At 40.5% G+C, this 23,840-nt stretch overlaps 1 protein-coding gene across 1 annotated transcript in view; it reads right to left on the reverse strand.

Moving 5' to 3' along the window:
- The window catches only part of TPRG1 (tumor protein p63 regulated 1), a 156,231-nt gene that overhangs the window by 79,563 nt on the left and 52,828 nt on the right, over positions 1-23,840 (reverse strand). The window contains exon 4 of the mRNA XM_055408077.2: positions 3,332-3,508. Coding sequence (XP_055264052.2) covers positions 3,332-3,508 — 177 coding nt within the window. The remainder of the gene's footprint in view (positions 1-3,331; positions 3,509-23,840) is intronic.

The following is a 23,840-nucleotide window of genomic DNA, read 5'->3' on the forward strand; positions in this document are numbered from 1 at the left end:
CAGCAATGCCAAATAAATAAACAAATAAATATTTTCAAAAAAATTTATAAAAGCACTAAAAGAAAACTTGGAAATATATTTTGCACTTTCAGTGGTAGAGAAAACCTTTCTCAAAAAGAAATAAACTTAGAAACTTGGAAGAATGATACATTTAACAACCTAAAACTCAAAGACAGTAAATATAGCATTAGAAAGTTAAAAGAAATATGATAAATGGGAAAAAATATTTTCAATAATATATGGCAGAAACAGGACCAAGTTCCTTCATATATTAAGATCTCTTATAAATTAATTTAAAAAGATCAATGTTTCAATAGAAAAAAAATAATTAGTATGGCCAAAAATAGGTGGTTCACAGAAATATAGATAAAACTACTTTCTAACATAAGAGAAACATCCTCAACTTCTTTCAAATTCTAGTGATGGAAATTAAAATAAAAATATTTTTCTTCATCTCACTGGCTAAGAAAGAGTTTCATAAAACACAATCTTGTTGAGGGAACATGAGAAAGGTTCATACTTATGGGAGCATAACCAGCTGTCACCAGTTTAGAGGCAATTCAGCAGCATCTATCATTAAAATTCACAGGACTCTTGTCCTAATATTTCCACTTGTGGAAATTTACATTACAAATATATTTGCATATTTATGCAAAGTCCTGTTGTTGTTGTTGTTATCAGACTCCTTGAGATCACAGAGACTGTAGCCACCAGGCTCCTTTGTCCATGGGATTTTCCAGGCAAGAATACTGGAGTGGGTTGCTATTTTCTTCTTCAGGAGATCTTCCCAACCCAGGGATCGAACCTTTGTTTCCTGCATTGGCAGGCAGGTTCTTTACCACCGAGCCACTAGGGAAGCCCATAGCTTTGCTTGTAGGTAGAAAAGATTCAGTTCAGTTCAGTTCAGTTCAGTCGCTCAGTCGTGTCTGACTCTCCGCGACCCCATGAACCACAGCACGCCAGGCCTCCCTGTCCATCACCAACTCCCGGAGTACACTCAAACTCATGTCCACAGAGTCGGTGATGCCATCCAGCCATCTCATTCTCCGTCGTCCCCTTCTCCTCCCGCCCCCAACCTTTCCCAGCATCAGAGTCTTTTCCAGTGAGTCAACTCGTCGCATGAGGTGGCCAAAGTATTGCAGCTTCAGCTTTAGCATCAGTCCCTCCAATGAACATCCAGGATTGATCTCCTTTAGAATGGACTGGTTGGATCTCCTTGCAGTATAAGGGACTCTCAAGAGTCTTCTCCAAAACCACAGTTCAAAAGCATCGATTCTTCGGCGATCAGCCTTCTTCACAGTCCAACTCTCACATCCATACATGACCACGGGAAAAACCATTGCCTTGACTAGATGGACCTTGGTTGGCAAAGTAATGTCTCTGCTTTTTAATATACTATCAAGGTTGGTCATAACTTTCCTTCCAAGGAGCAAGCGTCTTTTAATTTCATGGCTGCAATCAGCATCTGCAGTGATTTTGGAGCCCAAAAAAACAAAGTCTGACACTGTTTCCACTGTTTTTCCATCTATTTCCCATGAAGTGATGGGACCAGATGCCATGATCTTTGTTTTCTGAATGTTGAGCTTCAAGCCAACCTTTTCACTCTCCTCTTTCACTTTCATCAAGAGGCTTTTGAGTTCCTCTTCACTTTCTGCCATAAGGGTAGTGTCATCTGCATATCTGAGGTTATTAAATGCCCATTAATATGGGGCTAGATAAATAGATTGGACTTGAAATTGAATATTTTGCAGTATTAAAAAGACTGAAGTTAATCTTTCCATGATTATGTAATAGTGTCTCCAAGGTATATTTTTGGGTAAAATAATCTGAAACAAAGTATTTTATGGTATGTGTACCCATTGTAAAATAATTTGTGATATATATTTGCATTGATAAATATTATAAATATATAAAAACATACATATATGCATGAAAGACAATTTTATCCTTATAATATTTACAGACTAATTCTCACAGGAGGGAACAAAAAACATGAAACTGTTGATTATCTCCTATGGAGATATTTCTGGAAAACTTAAGGTTTGGGATAGGAGAGAGGTGCTGACAGTAACTAATTTTTGTGATGTTTAAATATAAACTTTGGCCACCTCATGCAATGAGTTGACTCACTGGAAAAGACTCTGATGCTGGGAAGGATTGGGGGCGGGAGGAGAAGGGGACGACAGAGAATGAGATGGTTGGATGGCATCACCAACTCAATGGACATAAGTTTGAGTGAACTCCGGGAGTTGGTGATGGACAGGGAGGCCTGGCGTGCTGTGATTCATGGGGTCGCAAAGAGTCGGACACGACTGAGCGACTGAACTGAACTGAACTGAACAATGTGCATATGATTTTGAAAAATCTACCAGTTCAAAAAGTTAGTGAACTGAATCAATTGTTTCTAGCATCTATGAAAACAAGAAATAAAAACTAGGTCTTTGATATGATATGCTTTATGAAAAGAAAACCAATCATTTGATCAATCTATGCTTTTTTTCGGTATTTTAGATTTTTCAGTTCTTACTACATAGAACAACAATGACAATAATCAAAGATACCTGCCCTCTAAGAGCTTATGGTTCAGAGGAAGATGGCTATCCTCTGGCTCAGACTTAAAATGTCAAAGAAATTCAGTTCCTTCTGAGCCCATCTCAAGAATTTACTCAGTTCAGCAATCCTCTGCCATAAACCTCATCAGGTCTCCTGGTAACTGTCAATATCTCCAAGAGAGTTGGTGTCCCCTCTACTAAATCTCTAAAGAGACTTCTTTCAAGAAGTGCTATTAGCTCTCATGACTTCTGTCCATTACGCTTTAGAGAATAATTTAATGTCCTAGAGGCATTTCACTTTTTCCCACCTTCATTTCTTTGACTTCTCTCTTCCTTCTTCTTGGCATATTCTTTTTTTTTTACTTTTTTTTTTTTTTTGCTTGGCAAATTCTCAAGCTTTTGTTCTTCTGTGACTGACTCCTACTTCAAGTCAAATATTGCAAGTGCTTCTCCAGGAAAGCTTCTCTGATCTCTGTCATATGAATTAGGTTAGTAACATTTCTTCCACATCCCCGCAGCTCTTTCCACTTTACATTCAACCATTCACCTGTCAGGTACTCATATTAAAGTACTATGTAAATTGTGAAATGTTAAAATTGTACCCATGAATGTCTGACATAGAGTAGGAACTCAGGATTGTTTGATAAATTCAACTACAGCTTCCCTGTTCTCCCCTAGCTTCTCCCAGGTTACAGTACTGAACTGAACTTAGCAACTGTTTTCCCTGCATGCCCCACCCCCACTGCACCACTTTCCCAAGTCTAAGACATCACACTCACTTGTCCAGTGACATTGCAGGGAAGGAAAACTTGCCCAGGCAGATGCGATAGACAGCAGTCAGGGGAATCCATTGCAACTGCACACAGCAGAGCATGATGAAGTCATATTTGCAAATTAAGAGAGTCTTGTCTGTGATCAGCAAAATCCTCTCCTTCTCATTGTTCCAGTGGTCTATCCTGTAAAAGTCACCACAGAGAAGAAAAGTCAATGGCATAATCTTTCCAAATTAATTGTCTTCACTGAAACATCTCTACTAACACAAAAAAATGATGAGGTTTATCACCTTGGAAGAAAGAGGAGTTGAAGAAAGTCATCCTCTGTCTCTCGTTCTGGCCCCATGATCAAGGAAGGAGAGAGGTAGAGGATCACAGGAAAATGTTTTATGCCCACAGAGCTCAGAGATGATTATCCTTGACAGGTTCCATCAGGGGAACAGCAAGATTGTCTCACATTGGCAGTCAACTGATTCATGCTTCTCTGCATCTTCCCAGTTCTCTAGAAAACCTTCAGGGAGCCTATCTTTCTCAAAGGACACGAAAAATATCTCTTAATTTCAACTCAATCTGGACAACTAAGCATTGGTTTATGCTAATCTTCAAAGGTCAAATTGCTGAATGAAGATAAAATGGAGACTTGAATTTAGGTTCACTGACTCCTGCCCAAGCTATTCTATCATATTGAGCCCATTTTATCATTTTCCTGTGGTGAAAATACAGTGAAATGAATGAGATATGATTCTTACAAGCCAAAGACAAAGCAGACATTAGGTAAGTGTTTACTGAGTTGACTTGCTTCAGATTTCAGAGTCTTTCAGGGTATGCAATGAAATATTCTGAGAGTTAAGAATCTATTCAACAGAGAGAACAGTAAAGAGTGAAAGCAATAGCTTCTGATTTTAAAAAAGTGAGCATGGTCTGAAATTTCTCTCACCCACAGCATTTGCTATCTGTCTGCTACAGCCTTTGTATATAGCACTGCGTGACTCGTATTATAACTTTTTCAGTGTATATTTTGTCTTCCTAAGAAACTGGAAAGGATGATTGGGCTTCCATGGAGGCTCAGATGTTAAAGAATCTGCCTGAAATGCAAGAGACCCAGGTTTAATCCCTACATCGGGAAGGTCCCCTGGAGAATGGAATAGCTACTCACTCCAGTATTTTTGCTTGGAGAATTCCACAGAGAAGCCTGGCAGGCTACAGGTCACGGGGTCGCTAACAGTCAGACACACTGAGCAACTGACACTTTCATTTTACTTTCAAGAGACTGAAAAGAATGATTTGTGATTGATACATATCTGAATTCCCACTACAAGTCATCAATCTAATGTAAAGATTAAGACTGGTCACCCTGTTCCCATCCATTCTCACACAAAACCTCAGTGCTATTCTTAAAATACAAAAGGAGTGATGTTACTTCCCTGTTGACTTTATTAAATGGCACCCTTTCAATTTCAGGATCAAATCCAATGGTCTGGCGTCTGCCCAGCACCATCTTATAGCAGGCAGAGAAAACTTGGTGTCCAAGTCATGGCTTGAATGCCTCATTCAAAGATTTCTTAAACTCCTATCTAAAGTTGTATCCCCATTACATTTTTTCAAAGCATTCTGATCCACTTTCGTTTTCAGTCCTTACCATCATTTGTAAGAAGGAATGATATATAAGAGGTTTAGTAACTGATACCATGTGAACCTTGACAAGTCAGAACGGACACCGAAGTACAGAGGCCGGGGCAATGACAGTGATTATGGGCTGAGAATCATCCCTACATGTGTGTGTGTGTGTGCGCACGTGCATACACACACACTCCATGAGGGCAGAGACTGTACAGGGCTCTTTGCTCTGTTCCTGTCAAATGCTGCTGCTGCTGCTGCTAAGTCGCTTCAGTCATGTCCAACTCTGTGCGACCCCATAGACGGCAGCCCACCAGGCTCCCCCGTCCCTGGGATTCTCCAGGCAAGAACACTGGAGTGGGTTGCCATTTAGCCTGCAATAAATAAATATCTTTTTTTTTGGTATTAATTAGCCTAGTGTAAGCTTCATGTCCACAGACTCTTTGGACTCTGTGGACATGAGTTTGAGTGAACTCCGGGAGTTGGTGATGGACAGGGAGGCCTGGCGTGCTGTGATTCATGGGGTCGCGGAGAGTCAGACACGACTGAGCGACTGAACTGAACTGAACTGAAGCTTCATTCTTTTTTTTTATTTCATTTTATTTTTTATTAATTGGAAGCTAATTACTTTAAAATATCTGTTGTGATAACTGATTGCCAATCTTAAGTCTCTTGGAGACCTTTGGGTTGGCTGAGTGTGGGAGTGAAAACATCCAGCTCTACTAATGACAAATTTTGTAAGATTGGACATTGAGCCTGTCTGTAGCTCACATTTCTTGTCTGTGAAATGGAGACCAGTACTCATCTCATAAATTTGGGGAGAGGATTCAGGGGCATACTTCTCAGTGGTTTATAAAGGAGCTATTACTATTTTTGGCAGGGAAACAGCAACCCACTGCAGTATTCTTGCCTGGGGAATTTCATGGACAGAGGAGCCTGGCAGGACAGTCCATGGGGTCACAAAGAGTCGGGCACGCCTGAGCGACTTACACATGTAAGTGACTAGGTGACCTTGGGTAACCCAATATATGCCCTTCCTCAATATAGTTCAAAGACAGGCAAGACAAAGTTAGGAGTTAAATCAATGGGAGGAGGAACAGAAGGATACACAAAGAAGAGGAAAGGGGAGGTGAAGGAGGAAGAAATATTGAGAAACGGACAAAGAAGAAAGAACCATGAGGCCTTATTATATTCTGGCCATTATGCACACACAAGTGTTAGCTTTGCATCTCTCCACCACGCTTGGAAGAAGGTCACATCTAAAGTCATTCAGCTAGAATATGGAGGTAGAGTTAGTCATGTAGAGTCAAGAGATCTGGTTTAAATCTTGGTCCTATCGCTTCCATCCATTCCAACAATGTTGCAAGACTCTACTCCACCAAGAGAACAGAGAATTCTCGATAATCTGTTTAACACTCTGTCTCAGATAGAAAAAGATAAGGATTCTGAAATGTTTTATCAGCTATCTACATAAATTTCTCTAAATAGATTGTATCTACTTAGCAGCAAGTTATAAGCTGTGCCTAATAAACCAGGCTTGTTTTTAGTCTAAAATATCCTCAGATTTTGGTTGAAGGTTTTACTGAAAATGCCAGCACTCCATAATGAGATTTATTTTAAAAGGTAAAGGATGGATTCAGGGGGAAAAAAAGAGAGCTCTTTTTAGGAACACAGAGTGCTCTGCTGTGACACAGACTCTGCATAATTTTCATGTTGGGAAAGTCGGAATCCAAGTAAACACACAGGCTTATAAATAGTTTGGGGCCACCATCTCTAGCTTCTGGGTGGTATATTTATTTATTTAGACTTCAATCACACCTTTTCTTCCCAAAGAACTCTTGGAGAAAACACTGAATTTTATATTCCTAGTATTAATGTAAGTTTGGTGGTAATATTCAAAACAAATATAGGAGTAAGAATATCAATAATGATTCTGTGCAGTTCATGGAGGATCAACAAGCCCTTGAATATCAATGCTTTTGTTTAATCTTCCCAACAATCCTTTGGACTAGATGCTATTAGCTTCATTTTAAAGATAAAAAAACTAAGGTCCAGAGACCATTACAATGACTTGCCAAATGCTTTACACAGAGCAAACAGTAGTTCAAGGACATGAAATAAGTATGGAGGCAGCAAATCCAGGCATACTGTTAGCTTTCTCCCTGGGACCAGGAACACTCAAATAAAGGACTTTTCAGCGTAGTGTACAAGTGTGGTAAAAGCCACCTCTAGAAGGAGCTGATGTGATGGTCTAGACCCATCCTGGAATCATTATCTCTGTGAAACAGCATCCATGACCATCCCCTCCAAACCTTGACCTCTTCCAGCATTCTCTATCTTAGGGGGAAATCTCCTTAAAGACTCCTAAGAAAGACGTAGGAGTATTTTTTCTCTCATTTCTTCACCTCACATGCTAAGTCCTAAACATTCTACTCCTCAAATACCTCTCAAAACCACTCACTTATCTCCATTCTGACTTTCAACATTCTAATCCAGTCTTCCCACATCTCCTGCCTGGACCACTGCAGTTACCTTCTCACTGGGCTTGGGCTATTAGCCATCTGGACGTGGTTTATCTACACATTTTAGTTCCTTCCCAGCCTCATCATGATACTGCAATGAGGCAGACCATTTTAAGAACAAATTTGATCTTTACCTCCCAACTCTGGCTTCAAATACTTCAATATCTCTCCATCGTCCTTAGGAGAAATGCCAAAAAAAATAAATAAATAAAATCACCAAGTCTGAGGTTCTGCAGAGTTGGACCTTACCTATTTCTTCAATGTCATATCAGGCCAAGTCTCTGCATTCCTTTCTCCGGGACCTTTTTCCAGTTTCCAGGATTCACCATGCCTCTTCCTACTGAAGGGGCTTTGCCTGTGTTATTCCCTCTGCCAGCCATGTCATTCCTAATCTTCTTTACTTACTTAACTCCTACAGGGCTGAGCTCAATTACTCCTTACTCTGGCAAGCTTTCCCACCCCCGTGACCACCTCTCCTGTTTCTAATATGTACTTTCATGAACTTCACATTGCTCCTTCACAGCACTTATCCCAGATGCAATTTTATAGCTATTTCTGTGATTATCTAATTAATATCAGTCTTCTCTCCTATACTATAAATGTCATAGAGTCAGGTCTTATCATTATGTCTCCAAGGTAGTAGGTTTCCCCAAAATAGTTCTGAAATGAATTAGTGAAGAAGTAGCAATTCCTTGAGAGAGAAGCACTGAAACACATACACTACCCTATGTAACACAGATAACCACTGGGAATTTGCTGTATGACACAGGGAGCTCAACTGAGAGCCCTGTGACAACCTAGAGGGGTAGAATGGGGTGGGAGGCAGGTTCAAGAGGGAGCAGACATGTGTATACCTATGTCTTATTCTTATTGATGTATGGCAGAAACCAACACACTATTATAAAGCAATTATCCTCCAATAGAAAATTTAAAAAATTTTGGAAAGATTTAACAGTTCTTGTGTAGTACAACCTATATGCTTTGCCTCATGCTGCTTGAAGAATCTTATCCTTTGGTTCACACATTGAAATATGCCCCCATAAAATAGCACATTTCCAAAAAATAAATAAATAAACCAGTAACATTGGGAAAATGTTCATACCAAAAGTATGAGGAAGAGCAGGATACAAAATAGCACCTTCAGTGTACTTCCAATTTTGTAACAACGATGACAAAAAAATATGTAGATCAAAATGTGAACACTGATCATTTCTGAGTGGTAGGATTTCAAGTGACTTTCATTTCTTCTCATGCTTTCATTGATGATGAAAATCACTTAGTTGTGTCCAACTCTTTGTGACCCCATGGACTGTAGCCTGCCAGGCTCCTTTGTCCATGGAATTCTCCAGGCAAGAATACTGGAGTGGAAGATCCACTCTGGAGAAGATCCCTTCTCCAGAGGATTTTCCCGACCCAGGGATTGAATGTGGGTCTCCTGCATTGCAGGTGGATTTTTTTTACTGTCTGAGCCGCCAGGGAGGCCCCAGGCTTTCATTAATCAAAGTTTAATTTTTATGATAAATGTTCTACTCATGTGATAAAAAATATATATGCTTTTAATTTTCACTGAAATATAGTTGATTTACAATGTTGTGTTAGTTTCAGGTATACAGCAAAGTGATTCAACCACACACACACACACACACACACACACACATATTTTTACATTCTTCTCCATCATAAGTTACCACAAGATGCTGAGTGTAGTTCCCTAAGCTATACAGCGGGTCTCTGTTGACTATTCATTTTGTGTATAGCAGTATGTGCATTTTAATCCCAATCTCTTAATTTATCCCCTTGCCACTATCCTCTTTTGTAACTATGTTTGTATGTTTGTTTTCTATGTCTGTGACCCTATTTCTGTTTTGTGAGTAAGTTCATCTGTATCACTTTTTTAGATTCCACATACAAGTGATATACGATATCTGTCTTCCTCTGACTTACTTCACTTAGTGGCATCTCTAGGTCTTATGACAATTTCTAGGTGTATCCGTGTTGCTAGAAATGGCATTATTTCATGTGTGTGTGTGTGGCTGAGTAATATTAAGATATTTTTAAAACATAAGTAACAATCACCTATCCTTCAAGTTTTCATATTAAATTCTGTCTGTTTAATGGTGCCTCCCGCTCAGTTCCCTCACCCCCAGTAGACTGCATCTCGTGACGCTAGTGCTAAAGAACACACTTGTCAATGCAGGAGACATAAGAAATGAGGGCTCAGTCCCTGGGTTGGGAAGATCCCCTGGAGAAGGAAAAGGCAACCCGCATCAGTATCCTTGCCTGGAGAATCCCATGGTCAGAGCAGCCTGGCGGGCTACAGTCCACAGAGTCGCAAAGAGTCACACACACGCTCCTTAAATGCACACAAGCATTTAGCAGTCCTCAGGTGTGGCCTTAGCCACAGATTTCTGTACTTGTCTTTCCGTTTTTCCCAGACTTGATGGGAGACCCTCTGGTGTAGAGACAGTGGCTGAGCCCTGTGTGGGTACCCTCGCTGTGCCCAGCACAAGGCCAAAGAGAGAGCAAAGTTAGCAAATGAGTAGAATGTGGAATAAAAAGCTAGAATCATAAGATTCATCCCCTCAGTGATGAGAGCCTGTCTCTGCTGGCAGTGGATTGGCCACATCCTCCCATCACCACTGTTCCTCAACACTAACTGCATTTTCCTTCTGCTGGGGAAGGGGCCCAGACTTCATGGAAACCAAGATCCTAGTTGCTCAGGGAGATCTGCAGTTTCCTGAGACTACAACAGTTAGGCCAGCAGAGGGCAACAGCGAACCAGCAATGACAGGCAGGACCTATCTGAACAAGCTTCCAGGACCCCCACCCTGTTACTCAAACCATCCCGGATGCCTGGCCCCAGCCCTATGCCTAACAATACTCTCAGCAGCTCTTTTAGGGCTGTCAGATCAATTTGTTATTTGGAAAAGAGCTTTCTCCCTAAAATATTTTCTTATATTATTCCCTCAAACACATACAATATGCACACACACACTTATATACACACATACACACATACCCCACTCATTAGAGACATATTCCCAGATATTGAATAGAGTGATTGTACCTGATTTATAAATCAATCTTCTTTCCTGTATCCTTCCAGCCTCTTAGCATAACCAGCCCTTGAAAGAGGAAGACAGCATCTTGGCTAGTCAGGAATCAGCAACTCAGAAGGAAAACACTAAATCATTCATTCCACACATATTCCCTAGCAGCCACTGGGGTTCCAGGCCCTGAAGAGAATCCAATTTGGGTTTGCTATTCAAACACAAACAGATGAAAAATGCATGGCATTGAAGCAAAGCAATTTCCCTCCCCCTGAGTTAAGTGAAGTCTTATAAAACCTTTAGCTAAATAACCCACATGCAATTCTTTCAATCATTTGGTTACTCTCTCCCCAGGCCTCTCCAATTTGTTTAAAATAGGGGACCCTTCAAGTAAACACAGTATCTAATAAAAACCCGATGTCCACAAACCTTCTCTGTTCTCTTCCCCTGACTTGACTTCCTATGGTTCATTTTTTTCCACTATCCCATGCAGCCAGTCATGAACCAGGCCCTGTGCTTAGCTACTTGGAATACTGAGAAAAGCATTCAGCTTTTAAAGAATACACAGTTCTCCACAATGTGGGGTGGAGTGGGGATTGCCTAAGGAAGAGTTCATATGCTGTGAGGAGATGGGACAATGAGAAGACAAGTCCACAGACTCAGGTGTCTGGATTCTCAGCCCAGTGTCCACCGGGAGGAGGAGAAGGAACCTCAGGCATCTATCTGATGCCCTTAAAGAAAACTCTCTTATCAACTGTTCATTCCCTGCTGTTTAGTGAAGGTATCAGTGTCGGAAAACCACAGGTTGCAAGGTACAGATGATTCTCTGAAGGTGCACAGAAAAGGGTCTCAGGAATATTTAGTCATTTCTCCAATATGTCTTTAACATGTATTGCCCCCGCCCCCGAGTAAGAGAAGTCCTACCATGAAATTTCATATTGCTCCAACTGATTGCTTCCCTGGTGGCTCAGTGGTAAGGACTCCGCCTGCCAATGCAGGAGGCTCGGGTTCAATCTCTGGTTCGGGAAGATCCCCTGGAGAAGGAAATGGCAGCCCACTCCAGTATTCTTGCTTGGGAAATCCATGGACAGAGAAGCCTGGCGGGCTATACTCCACGGAGTCACAAAAGAGTCAGACAACTTAGCAACTGAAGAACAACCACCACCACCAGTTGATTGCAGAAAAAAAAAAAACAGTGGTCAATGATTTTCCCGGAAAACAAAGTCCTAAAGATGGGATCCATCATGTTTTATGAAACAACGAGGAAGCCAACATGACCAAGGCACAGGGAACAAGGAGGAGAGTGCAAGGAGGTTTAAGCAGAGGTCACATCATGTGCAGAAATTATCCCAATTTCTTTGCAATTTGTGAATACTTTGCATTTCACCAGGTTTCCCTGGTAGCTAAAGAATCTGCCTGCAATGCGGGAGACCTGGGTTCTATCTCTGGATTGGGAAGATCCCCTGGGGAAGAAAATGGCAACCCACTCCAGTATTCTTACCTGGAGAATCCCCATGGACAGAGGAGCCTGGTAGGCTACAGTCCATGGGATCACAAAGAGTTGGACATGACTGACTAACTCTTTCACATTTAAATGGTTATTATCACCACTTTCCAGGTGGAGGAACCAAGCCCCAGTAAAGTAATGTGCATCTAGTACCAGCAGCCCAGGCCATGTACATTTCATCTAGCTGCTTCTGCCACTTCCTTTGCTTATCACACAGGCAAATGTGCCCTCCCTAGCACAGGACAGTCAGTAAGAGGATATTTTAAAAGCCACACAAAAGAGAAGACTCTGGGCACACCTCATCCTTCTCTCTTTCCCACACAAGGACTGAATAGCTGTTGAACAGCTCCGTCCTCCAGGGCACACCAGGCGCTAACAAGAGGCCCACCCCCAGGGGGGCTTCTCTCCTCCCCTCCTCCCCTGGATTTCCTTCAGGGGATTCACTTGATCCGAAGCCAGAGAAGCTGGCAGGAGAACAAGGACTAATTCTGAGGAGGCGGCAGAAAGGGAAGAACAGTGGGACCAGATACAACATGCTCACATCTTGCCACATCCATTGTTTTATTCTTTTAAACGGGAGAGATATTTGCTTACTGTATGTATTATTATAGTTACATCTCCTTGGGTACAAGAGACACAGCCCACATCAGGCAAGTCCAGGAAGAAGAGATGTGTTATAAAAATACTCTGAGGAATCCCACAGAAATTCAAGAACAGGAACCAAAGCACAGTTGGGCTTTAGGAAACCTGGAAAGTCATGAGGAATGAAAGTTACTCTCTGGGGAACTTTGATGTCTGTGTATCCTTGTACATATCTCATCTGTTTCCTCCTGATCGGTGTGCTCCTTCTGCTCACTGTCAATGTTTTTTTTTTTCCTTTTTAGTTCTACCTTGCCTGTGACCTTTAATTCTATCCTAAGTCCTGACTATACATGAATTTTCAGATCTGCTCTCATAACTAACTGGCTTCTGTAGCCCTAATTCTCCCAGTTCAGACTCTCAAGGTAGGGGGATCTTTATCCCAGGTCATTCCTTTGGGTCCCTCATCAGCTAACCAGTTTAGCTTCTATTTCTCCAATCAACTCTGGCCAGGGGCTGAAGTTATGTAGGAGAAAATAGGAATTGCTAATGAGAAACATTTTACTCTTCTTTTCTAGAATTAACTATTCTAATTCCTTTGTCTTTCCATAAAAGCTTTAGAATAGTTTTATTTATATTTACAAAAATCTTGCTAAGATTGAAAGGAATTATGCTGAACGTGTAGATCAAATTTGTGGAGAATTGATGTCCTTACTATGTTGATCCCTTTCAGTCTACGGATATGGTATTTAGATCTTTGTTTCTTTTATCAGCATTTTGTAGCTTTCGGCATGTAAGTCCTATATATATTTTATTAGTTTACAATTAAGTATTTTCCCTTTTTATGAGTCATTATTAATATTATTGTATTTTTATTTGTTTTTGCTACAGTACATAGAAATAAAATTGATTTTTAATTTTTATTGAAATGGTTCTTATATGTTGATTGTATATCTTGCAAACTTACTAAATTCATCTATTAGTTCTGGAAAATTTTTGGTAATTCTTTGGAATTTTCTTCATATATTATTATGCCTTCTACAGTAAGGGACAGTTTTTATTCCTTCCTGTTGGATCTGTATGCCTTTTATTTCCTGTCTTGCTTTATTATGATGGCTAGAACTTCCAGAATTATGTTAAATATTGGTAGTGAGAATGGACACACCCATTTTGTTTCCAGTCTTAGGGAGGAAACGTTATCTCTTTCCCAAAAGTGTGATGTTAATTATAGGTTTTATGCAGACTTTCTTTATCAAATGAAAAGATTTCCCTCTGTTACTTTTTTTTTACTATTTTTGTCATGAATGAATGTGCTGAATTTTGTCAAATGCTTTTTCTGCATCAATTGATCTGATCATATGATTTTTCTTCCTTAGCCTTTTAATATCATGGAGCACACTGATTAATTTTCTAATACTGAACCAACCTTGCATCCCTGGAATAACCCCACTTGATCATGGTATACACTTACATTTTTTATATTGCTGATTTCTGTTTGCTAATGTTTTGCTAAGAATTTTTACATCTATATTCATGAGGGGTATTGGTCTGCAGTTTTATTTTTGTACTGTCTTTGAATTTAGTATCAGGTTAAAACTGGTATCATAGAATGAGCTGGGAAGTGTTCTTTCTCTTCTATTTTCTGGAAAAGAAAAAAAAAGTGAAAGTCAGTCAGTCCTGTCCAACTCTTTGCAACCCCATGGACTATAGTGTCCATGGAATTCTCCAGGCCAAAATACTGGAGTGGGTAGCCTTTCCCTTCTCCAAGGGATCTTCCCAACCCAGGGATCAAACACAGGTCTCCCAAATTGCAGGCAAATTCTTCACCAGCTAAGCCACCAGGGAAGCCCAAGAATACTGGCATGGGTAGCCTATCCCTTATCCAGTGGATCTTCCCAGTCCAGGAATTGAACTGGGGTCTCCTGCATTGCAGGGGGATTCTTTACCAATTGAGCTATGAGGGAAGCCCATTTTCTGGAAAAGATTATGTAAATTGGTGTTCATTCTTCTCTAAACATTTAATACAATTCTCCAGTGAAACTACCTGGGCCTAGATATTTCTTTGGGGGAAGGTTTCAATTACAAATTTAGTTTCCTAACTGTTAAATTATCTATTTCATCTTGGGTGAGTCATGGTGGTTTGTGTGTATTGAAGAAATGGTTCATTTCATCCAAGTTGTCAAATTTATATGCGAAGAATTGTTAGCTGTAATTCTTTATTATGTCTCTGTTTTATATCAGGTCTGTAGTGATATACCCTATTTTATTCCAAATATTGGTAATTTGTGTCTCCTTTTCAAAAATTTTTTTTGTCATTCTTGCTAGCAGTTTGTGAATTTTATTAAGCTTTTCAGAGAACCAGATTTTTGTTGATTGGGTCTTAGTATTGTTAAATTATTCTAAATCTACGCTGAATTTCTGCTCACTTTTGTATTAGTTATTTAAAGAGTGGTCTCAAAGTCTCCTGGATAATCATGGATTTGTCTGTTTCTCCTTTCAGTTCTATCAGTTTTATTTCACATATTTTCCAGCTCTATTATTTGGTGCATACACATTTAAGATTGCGCTGTCTTCCTGGATGAAAGGATTGACCCTTTCATCATTATACAATTTTTTCTGAATTTCCCTGGAAATTTGATTTGCTTGGAGGTCTTCATTTTTATTAATTCACATAGCACAACATTTCAGAAGTCACAGTAATTCTAAAACTTGGTAATTCTTTCTATTGAACATATAGTGAAGCAGAAGCTCTTTTCTCTTCACATTGATTACTCTTCCTACATTCAACCTACTTTCCCTACATCAGGGAATTTTTGGATAACCTAGGGACCCCAGAGAGTGGAAAGAATTTCCTCTTTGTGAATCAGGTAGCATGTTTATTCATAAAAGACTAATAGTTGTTTGTATAACAGCTGTAAATGGATTGATATGTATGGACTGTAAATGGACTAAATGGATCGATAGCCTCCATATTAAGGTTGAGGTCTTATTTGTTTTCTTTACTAAAACACAAATCGACAGTCCCCTAAATAATTGAGACTAAGTTTAAAAAGAGCCTCTTGATGAGGGTGAAAGAGGAGCATGAAAAAGCCAGCTTAAAACTCAACATTCAAAAAACAAAGATCATGGCCTCTGGTCCCATCACTTCATGGCAAATAGATGGGAAAAAAGTGGAAAAAGTGGCAGATTTTATTTTCTTGAGCTCCAAAATCACTGTGGAGGCAGACTGTAGCCACAAAATTAAAAGACATTTGTTCCTTGAAAGAAAAGCTATGACAAACCTAGACAGCATATTAAAAAGCAGCAACATCACTTTGCCAACAAATGTCCATATAGTCAAAGCTATGGTTTTTTTCTGTATTGTATACAGATGTGAAAGTTGGGCCACAAAGAAGGCTGAGTACCAAAGAACTGATGCTTTTGAATTCCAGTGGTGAAGACTCATGAGATGCCCTTGGATAGCAAGATCAAACCAGTCAATCCTAAAGGAAATCAACCCTAAATATTCACTGGAAGGACTGATGCTGAAGCTGAAGCTCTACCTGATGCGAAGAGGTGACTCATTGCAAAAGACCCTGAGGCTGGGAAAGACTGAGGGCAGGAGCAGAAGGGGACGACAGGATGAGATGGTTGGATGGCATAACTGACTAAATGGATAAGAATTTAATCAAATTCTTGGAGACAGTGAAGGACAGGGAAGCCTGGTGTGCTGCAATCCATGGAGTTGCAAAGAGTTGGACTCAGCGACTGAATAGCAACAACAAGTTTAAGTTACTGGGCAATTGTTTCCAGAATCTACTGCCTTTCTAATAATATGAACATTTTATGTGATATCTTTCAATAAGACAGAAATTTTTATATAGTGGTCATGAAGGAAACATAAAGGCAGTGGTGTGTTGTAAATGGTAAGCATATTCTAAAACAATAATATTAATAGTGATGATGCCCTGATGTTGTTTCCTTGGTATAAATTCTTCTGTCATGACTGATTTCAAGATACCAAGGTTAGGTCACAGGAGCTGGGATTGGAAGAGATGCATACAGTTGGCCATCTTGAGTGGGAGAGCTGAGCACACAGCACTGCATCAGGGGATGAAGAGGAGCCAGTGGAAGGCAACGAGAAGTGACAAGGTGTTGGCAAACTGGGAGCATATACTCTAACTGAGCACATTCAAATTCAAATTTTTGAAAAAACTGAGCAGGGCAGAAATGGCTTACGGCTCTCTAATTTGTGACTCCAAAATGAAATATATGATCCAGACTCCTAGTCTGGCCTTTGAAGTTCTTTTCTTTCTGGTTCCTTTCAAGCCTTTCTAGCTTGTTTTTAGTCCTCTGACTTGTTCACTGTAATCTGGCCACATTGAGCTGCTTATGGTTCCCCGAGCCTGCCTCAGTTATCGTACAGATTCCCCTCTTTCCTGGGATGTTCTTTCCCATCCTATCTTTTTGGAAATTTCTCTTCCTCCTTTAATCCTGGTTATCCTCCTGACCTATGTCAACCATACAGACACAATGAGTTCTGCGCCCCCACAAAATTATTTGCCAGACTGTGTATCAGCAAGTATCATATTGTGCTGCGTTTCATTTACAAATTCTCCTTCCCCACAAGACTGAAAGTTTCCTGAAGATGGAAATTTTGTCTTACTTATTTCTTCATTTTCATCATTTAGGGCAGAGTTTGGCTTATGTAAGGAGCTCAGTAAACACATAAATGTACATACACATGAGTGGCTATTAATAATAATAATTATTATTATAAAAGCAAACTCTTGGGTGGAACACACTATATGGCAAAAAATTAGTGCAAGCATTGTATATATATTAAATGATTGAATTCTTAAATTAATGTCCTTCTTTACATACCCACTTTATAAGTGGTAAAGTTGAGGCTTAGAGGATGTAGGAGACTTACGTACCAAGGTCACATCACTAATAAGTGTCGGACCTGGGCATTTAGCTGCATCAGACTTTATCCCACCTGTTGGCCTTTCTTGACTCCTGCTTAATTCTTTAGCAGTCTTGGAAAAACAAAAACACTTGCAAGTATGTTTGTGACTGCAGTAACTAAATGCCCTCACTGTCCTGTAATTCAGGTTACTCAGGACCATTAGCTATCTGAATGAGGCTGCTGCCATGGAGGAATTTAGAGAGAAAAGCAACATGTTTAATTAGGTGGTTGTTGATAACACTGACCCAGGATTAATGGATTCTGGCGACAGAGGTGCTTTTGTTGCTGCCAGAGTCATGCCATAGGTCATTACCATCTTGATAGATTTGAGGCCCTTTTCAGCCTGAGTGCTTTCACCCAAGGATGGAGGAAGTGTCATTGGGCTTTGAGCTGCTTGGAGGCCCAGGATAATGGAGGCAGGACTCGATGGATGGACCCCACTAGTGACAGTGAAGAGTTTCAAGCAGTAGACGTCTCTACCTGAATTAGATGCAAGTCAAGTCCATCTTGGATTCTGAGCCCTACCACATGTCAGACACTGTACTAAGTACTGAGAGGTAGGCAGAGATGGGTTTGGACATAGGCGAGTCAGAATTAGGCCCTGATTTAAGCAGTGCTTTCCTCAAAATGGACTATATTATGTTGTAGAAGGTGAGCACAGAGAAGGAAGAGAAAATTATTCTCACTGAATCACTGTGGAAAGGTTTTATGGGCATAGTATCCCGAAGGACCGGAAAGGTCTGAATGAACAGGAGGGACAGATAGCAGACCAGACAGAGCAAAGTGGATGAACACAGTCATGAGGCCAAGGCGTTGTGCCAGGAACTGCAGGGGACCAGCAGGCAGTTCCATTCGACACATAGGATTTATTAAGGGGCATAATAATAAACAAAGCTGGAAGGGGAAATTCAGTGAGAGCAGAGCACACAGTACTCTATCAGGGGATGAAGGGGAACTAGTGTAAGGTTCTCAGCCAGTGTACGATCTTAAAGATGCAACAGAAGGGCATGTAGGCAGTGAGAATCCACTGATGTCCTCAGAGCATGAGCATGAAAGTGATCTAGACTGATGCTTCCCAGAGGTTAATCACAGGAATCAACTGGGAACCCTGTGAAAATGCAGACTCAGGTTCTGCATGACGAGTGGCCCTGAGTGTCAGCATTGCTAACAGACTCCTAAGTACTACTGCTGCTGTTAGGGTGATTCTAAGACCACACTTTGAGTAGCAAAGTCTAGAAGACATGGAAGTATGCAAAAATGAGTAGGGTTGGGTAGGAGATACATTTTGGGTTGTTAACTTGCATTTCACATTTATTATTCATGAATGAAACATTCAGCAATCCCTAGTTTCACAGTTTGTTTGTTTTTTGTGTTGTTTTGTTTGGCTTTTATTTTTTAATTATTAGCAGCAGTGCTTTTCATTACAAAAGTAGCTCAGCGCTCCTAATTAGACTGTGACAAGATGAAGCACAATTAACCTTAGCCCAACAGCAGTAGCCACCATTCCCTACAGGTATCTGACTTTTTAGTTGATTCTGGGGAAAAGACTAAGTAAGATCAAATGGACAGCACAAGGCCAGAAAGTTATGGAGAGGAAAAGAGGAAAAGGTCTCGATCCTGCCCAGCAAATCTCAGTCCTCCTCCCTGCTAACAGCAGACAATCAACAAAGAAACCAGACACAGGCCCAAAGATCATTTAACCAATTTCAACTGTGGAGATGACTGTGTCAGGAGATGAAAAATCACAAAAGGCAGCAAGAGCAGAGCGATGAGAAGACAACCTGGCCGGGAGAGAGGTCACGTGAAGCCAGATCCTCCCGTGACCCTTAATAAGTGGTTGCCTTTAGATAGGTCATTTAACCTTTCGTTTCTTCATCCATAAAATGAAGCCAATAGTCCTCCTTGCTTTCTCCCATGGGTCTGTTTGAGGATCAAATATGAACGCAGGTGTGAAAGTGAACACAAGCACTGCTTTGGAGATCAGTGAACTCAGTGGCACCCTAAACCTAAGAAATGGTTCCTGATCTCGTGGGCCTCAACGTTGCTTTGCTCCCAGGATGCTTCACCTTTTATATAAACATACACCATGGTTATCTCTTCTGGGAAATCATTCTAAATTAAGCAGAAATGCCCTGCACACTTCCACTCACCCCACCAAGCCCAGGAAATAGAGTTGAGTTTATCCATTGAGTTACAATCTGATAAGGGGCACACATGGAATCTGAGCACAAAAGCAAAACAAAGAATATTTTTGCAAAAGTCAGAACAGCATAATGTATTGGAGCCCTATCTCTGCTACTTTAGAGCTGTGCTATTCTTTTTTAAATTTTTTTATTAAACATAGTTGATATATAATGCTATGTTAGTTTCAGGTATACAGTAATTCAGTTATGTATACACACACGTGTGTGTGTGTTTGTGTAATAATCTATACTGGAAAAGAGTATAAAAATTATATATATATATATTGCATTATAAGTTATTACAAGATATTGAGTATAGTCCTTGTGCTATCCAGTAGTCTTTGTTGTTTAAATATTTTATATGTATTATTCTTCTGAATATTTCATATGTATTACTCTTTGATTTCTTCATCTGCAAACTGGAGGTGGGTGATGTTTCTACCTAAGACAATTACTATGAAGATTGAATTAAATGAGTAATTTATAATCTATAAATTGTTATATAAATATCACTTACTATTTTTTGTCAAAAACAAGTGGAGAATATCATCTATATTTTCATTTCTCTTTCCACTGTGAAATATTATTCTGGCCTACTAGTAAATATCCCTTACTCGGCACTTCAATTTTAAAAGAATAATATAAACCTCCACACTTGTGTAGCCATTCACAGTTTAAAAGTAACTGTCCAATACTTTACAAAGATTAAATGATAACTGAAAAAAATATGAGGAAAACCTAAAAAAAATCGATTTAGAGATCATCAAAATTATATAAAGTATAGCAATATAATGGCAAACACATAGAAAGCACTTATCACAAAGTATAATTTAAGTGCTCAATAAATGTTATCTATTAATATTATAGCAATCATTGACAAAAAATGCATGGAGAAGAGCTGTAATGATTATACCAAAAATTAACAGTGGCTGTGCTTCTTTCAAGAGCAGAGGCTTTCTAATTGATTAGACTGTACTAAAACTAATTCACTAATTAAAAAAAAAAGGGAAAGCCCATTTAAGTTCACCCAGCTACACTGATCATAAGTAGCAGAGTCAAGAATCAAGCCAAAGTTTTCTGATTCCAAATTCAGGACTCTTTTTATGACACTAGGCTGCTTCCTTGACTTTACCTCATTTTACTATCTGTCCAACATGGAGAGCTGGATTCGACTAAAGCCATGGATAAAAACATACATGGGTTTCAGGAGAGGTAGGCTATGAAACATGCTGAAAGTATTTTCCACGAAGATGAAGAGCAAGAGTTACTTGATCCCAGCCACTAGAGGCAAGTCTTCTCATTCAGGAATAAGAGGAACAACCACCCCCACTATCACTTCCCACTAATATGTGTGGAGTGAAGATCCCATCTCTTCCCACCTCCCTAAACACCGCAGTCAAAGACATCTTGAATACTTTAGACTCAAGAGCCACTTCATTGCCATTGTATCACACTTTTTAAGACTCCACAGAGTGTCAAGTTGTTCTCTTGGGGCTGGCTTAATGGATCACTTCTAAAAGGGTGCACACTATTTATTTTAAAAGTCCTTTCCCAGAAGGACCAAGAAAGACAGCGCAAGGAGGAGGCAAAGTAGAGATAAACATCATCCTGTCTTTATAGCTATCAGTTCAGTTCAGTTCAGTCGCTCAGTCATGTCCGACTCTCTGCGACCCCATGAATCACAGCACGCCAGGCCTCCCTGTCCATCACCAACTCCCGGAGTTCATTCAAACTCATGTCCACAGAGTCAGTGATGCCATCCAGCCATCTCATTCTCGGTCGTCCCCTTCTCCTCCCGCCCCCAACCTTTCCCAGCATCAGAGTCTTTTCCAGTCAGTCAACTAGTCACATGAGGTGGCCAAAGTATTGCAGTTTCAGCTTTAGCATCAGTCCTTCCAATGAACACCCAGGATTGATCTCCTTTAGAATGGACTGGTTGGATCTCCTTGCGGTACAAGGGACTCTCAAGAGTCTTCTGCAGCACCACAGTTCAAAAGCATCAATTCTTCGGCGCTCAGCTTTCTTCACAGTCCAACTCTCACATCCATACATGACCACTGGAAAAACCATAGCCTTGACTAGATGGACCTTTGTTGGAAAAGTAATGTCTCTGCTTTTTAATATGCTATCTAGGCTGGTCATAACTTTCCTTCCAAGGAGTAAGCGTCTTTTAATTTCATGGCTGCAATCAGCATCTGCAGTGATTTTGGAGCCCAAAAAAAATAGTCTGACACTGTTTCCACTGTTTTTCCATCGATTTCCCATGAAGTGATGGGACCAGATGCCATGATCTTTGTTTTCTGAATGTTGAGCTTCAAGCCAACCTTTTCACTCTCCTCTTTCACTTTCGTCAAGAGGCTTTTGAGTTCCTCTTCACTTTCTGCCATAAGGGTAGTGTCATCTGCATATCTGAGATTATTGATATTTCTCCCAGCAATCTTGATTCCAGCTTGTGCTTCTTCCAGCCCAGCGTTCCTCATGATGTACTCTGCATATAAGTTAAATAAGCAAGGTGACAATATACAGCCTTGACGTACTCCTTTTCCTATTTAGAACCAGTCGGTTGTTCCATGTACAGTTCTGACTGTTGCTTGCTGACCTGCATACAGGTTTCTCAAGAGGCAGGTCAGGTGGTCTGGGATTCCCATCTCTTTCAGAATTTTCCACAGTTTATTGTGATCCACACAGTCAAAGGCTTTGGCATAGTCGATGAAGCAGAAATAGATGTTTTTCTGGAACTCTCTTGCTTTCTCCATGATCCAGCGGATGTTGGCAATTTGATCTCTGGTGCCTCTACCTTTTCTAAAACCTGCTTGAACATCTGGAAGTTCACAGTTCACATATTGCTGAAGCCTGGCTTGGAGAATTTTGAGCATGACTTTACTAGCGTGTGAGATGAGTGCAATTGTGCGGTAGTTTGAGCATTCTTTGGCATTGCCTTTCTTTGGGATTGGAATGAAGACTGACCTTTTCCAGTCCTGTGGCCACTGCTGAGTTTTCCAAATTTGCTGGCATATTGAGTGCAGCACTTTCACAGCATCATCTTTCAAGATTTGAAATAGCTCAACTAGAATTCCATCACCACCACTAGCTTTGTTCGTAGTGATGCTTTCTAAGGCCCACTTGACTTCACATTCCAAGATGTCTGGCTCTAGGTCAGTGATCACGTTATTGAGAGGCTTATAAAGTTCCCAAGCCGGCTGGGCTAAAAACTTGAGTCTCACTTGGAATCTCCTTGCTTTATGCTACGCCAAGTCACTTCAGTTGTGTTCAACTCTTTGTGACCCTATGCACTGTAGCCCACCAGGCTCCTCTGTCCGTGGATTCTCCAGGCAAGAATACTGGAGTGGGTTGCCATGCCCTCCTACAGGGGATCTTCCCCAGCCAGGGGTCGAACCTATGTCTCTTATGTCTCCTGCACTGGCAGGTGGGTTCTTGGCCACCTGGGAAGTCCTTCTTAGGGCATTCTTAATGGTTTCAGCCAACTGGGATCTCGCTGGAGTTGATTGCATCTCTCATTTTTCTTTTGGTCTCCTTTTGGTCTTCCCTGGTGGCTCAGATGGTAAAGCATCTGACTACAATGCGGGAGACCCAGGTTCAATCCCTGGGTTGGGAAGATCCTCTAGAGAAGGAAATGTCAACCCACTCCAGTACTTTTGCCTGGTAAATCCCATGGACAGAGGAGCATGGTAGGCTACAGTTCATGGGGTCGCAAAAAGTCAGACACAACTGAGCAACTTCATTTTCCTCCTTGTATTCTCTACCCAAATGCCTTCAAACTTTTGTTTTTCCAATTCTGCTGAATGATATATTTGTATAAATTTAGAACATCACAAAGAAGCTCACCTCAACTAGGTTGAGTGGTATCCTGCAGAAAGTGCCTTGACTGGCTTAATGCTATTCCATGCCCTTCTTTCATACATAGATACACCTTCTGCAACCCTGCAGCCTCTGTCTGGCATTCATCTTTCCTCAGTCACCTGTCCAGACTTCATCCATTCATCAGTGAAAAGATGACTCTTTTGCCGAATTGGATAACAGATTTTGAATACTAGAAGAATATTTTCTGAGCCTCTTTTGTGTTATGACAATATCAAAGCCACATACAC

Source organism: Moschus berezovskii, chromosome 1, assembly GCF_049115385.1.
Source record: "Moschus berezovskii isolate FMDL1 chromosome 1, NW_MosBer_1.0, whole genome shotgun sequence".
Taxonomy (NCBI): Eukaryota; Metazoa; Chordata; class Mammalia; order Artiodactyla; family Moschidae; genus Moschus; species Moschus berezovskii.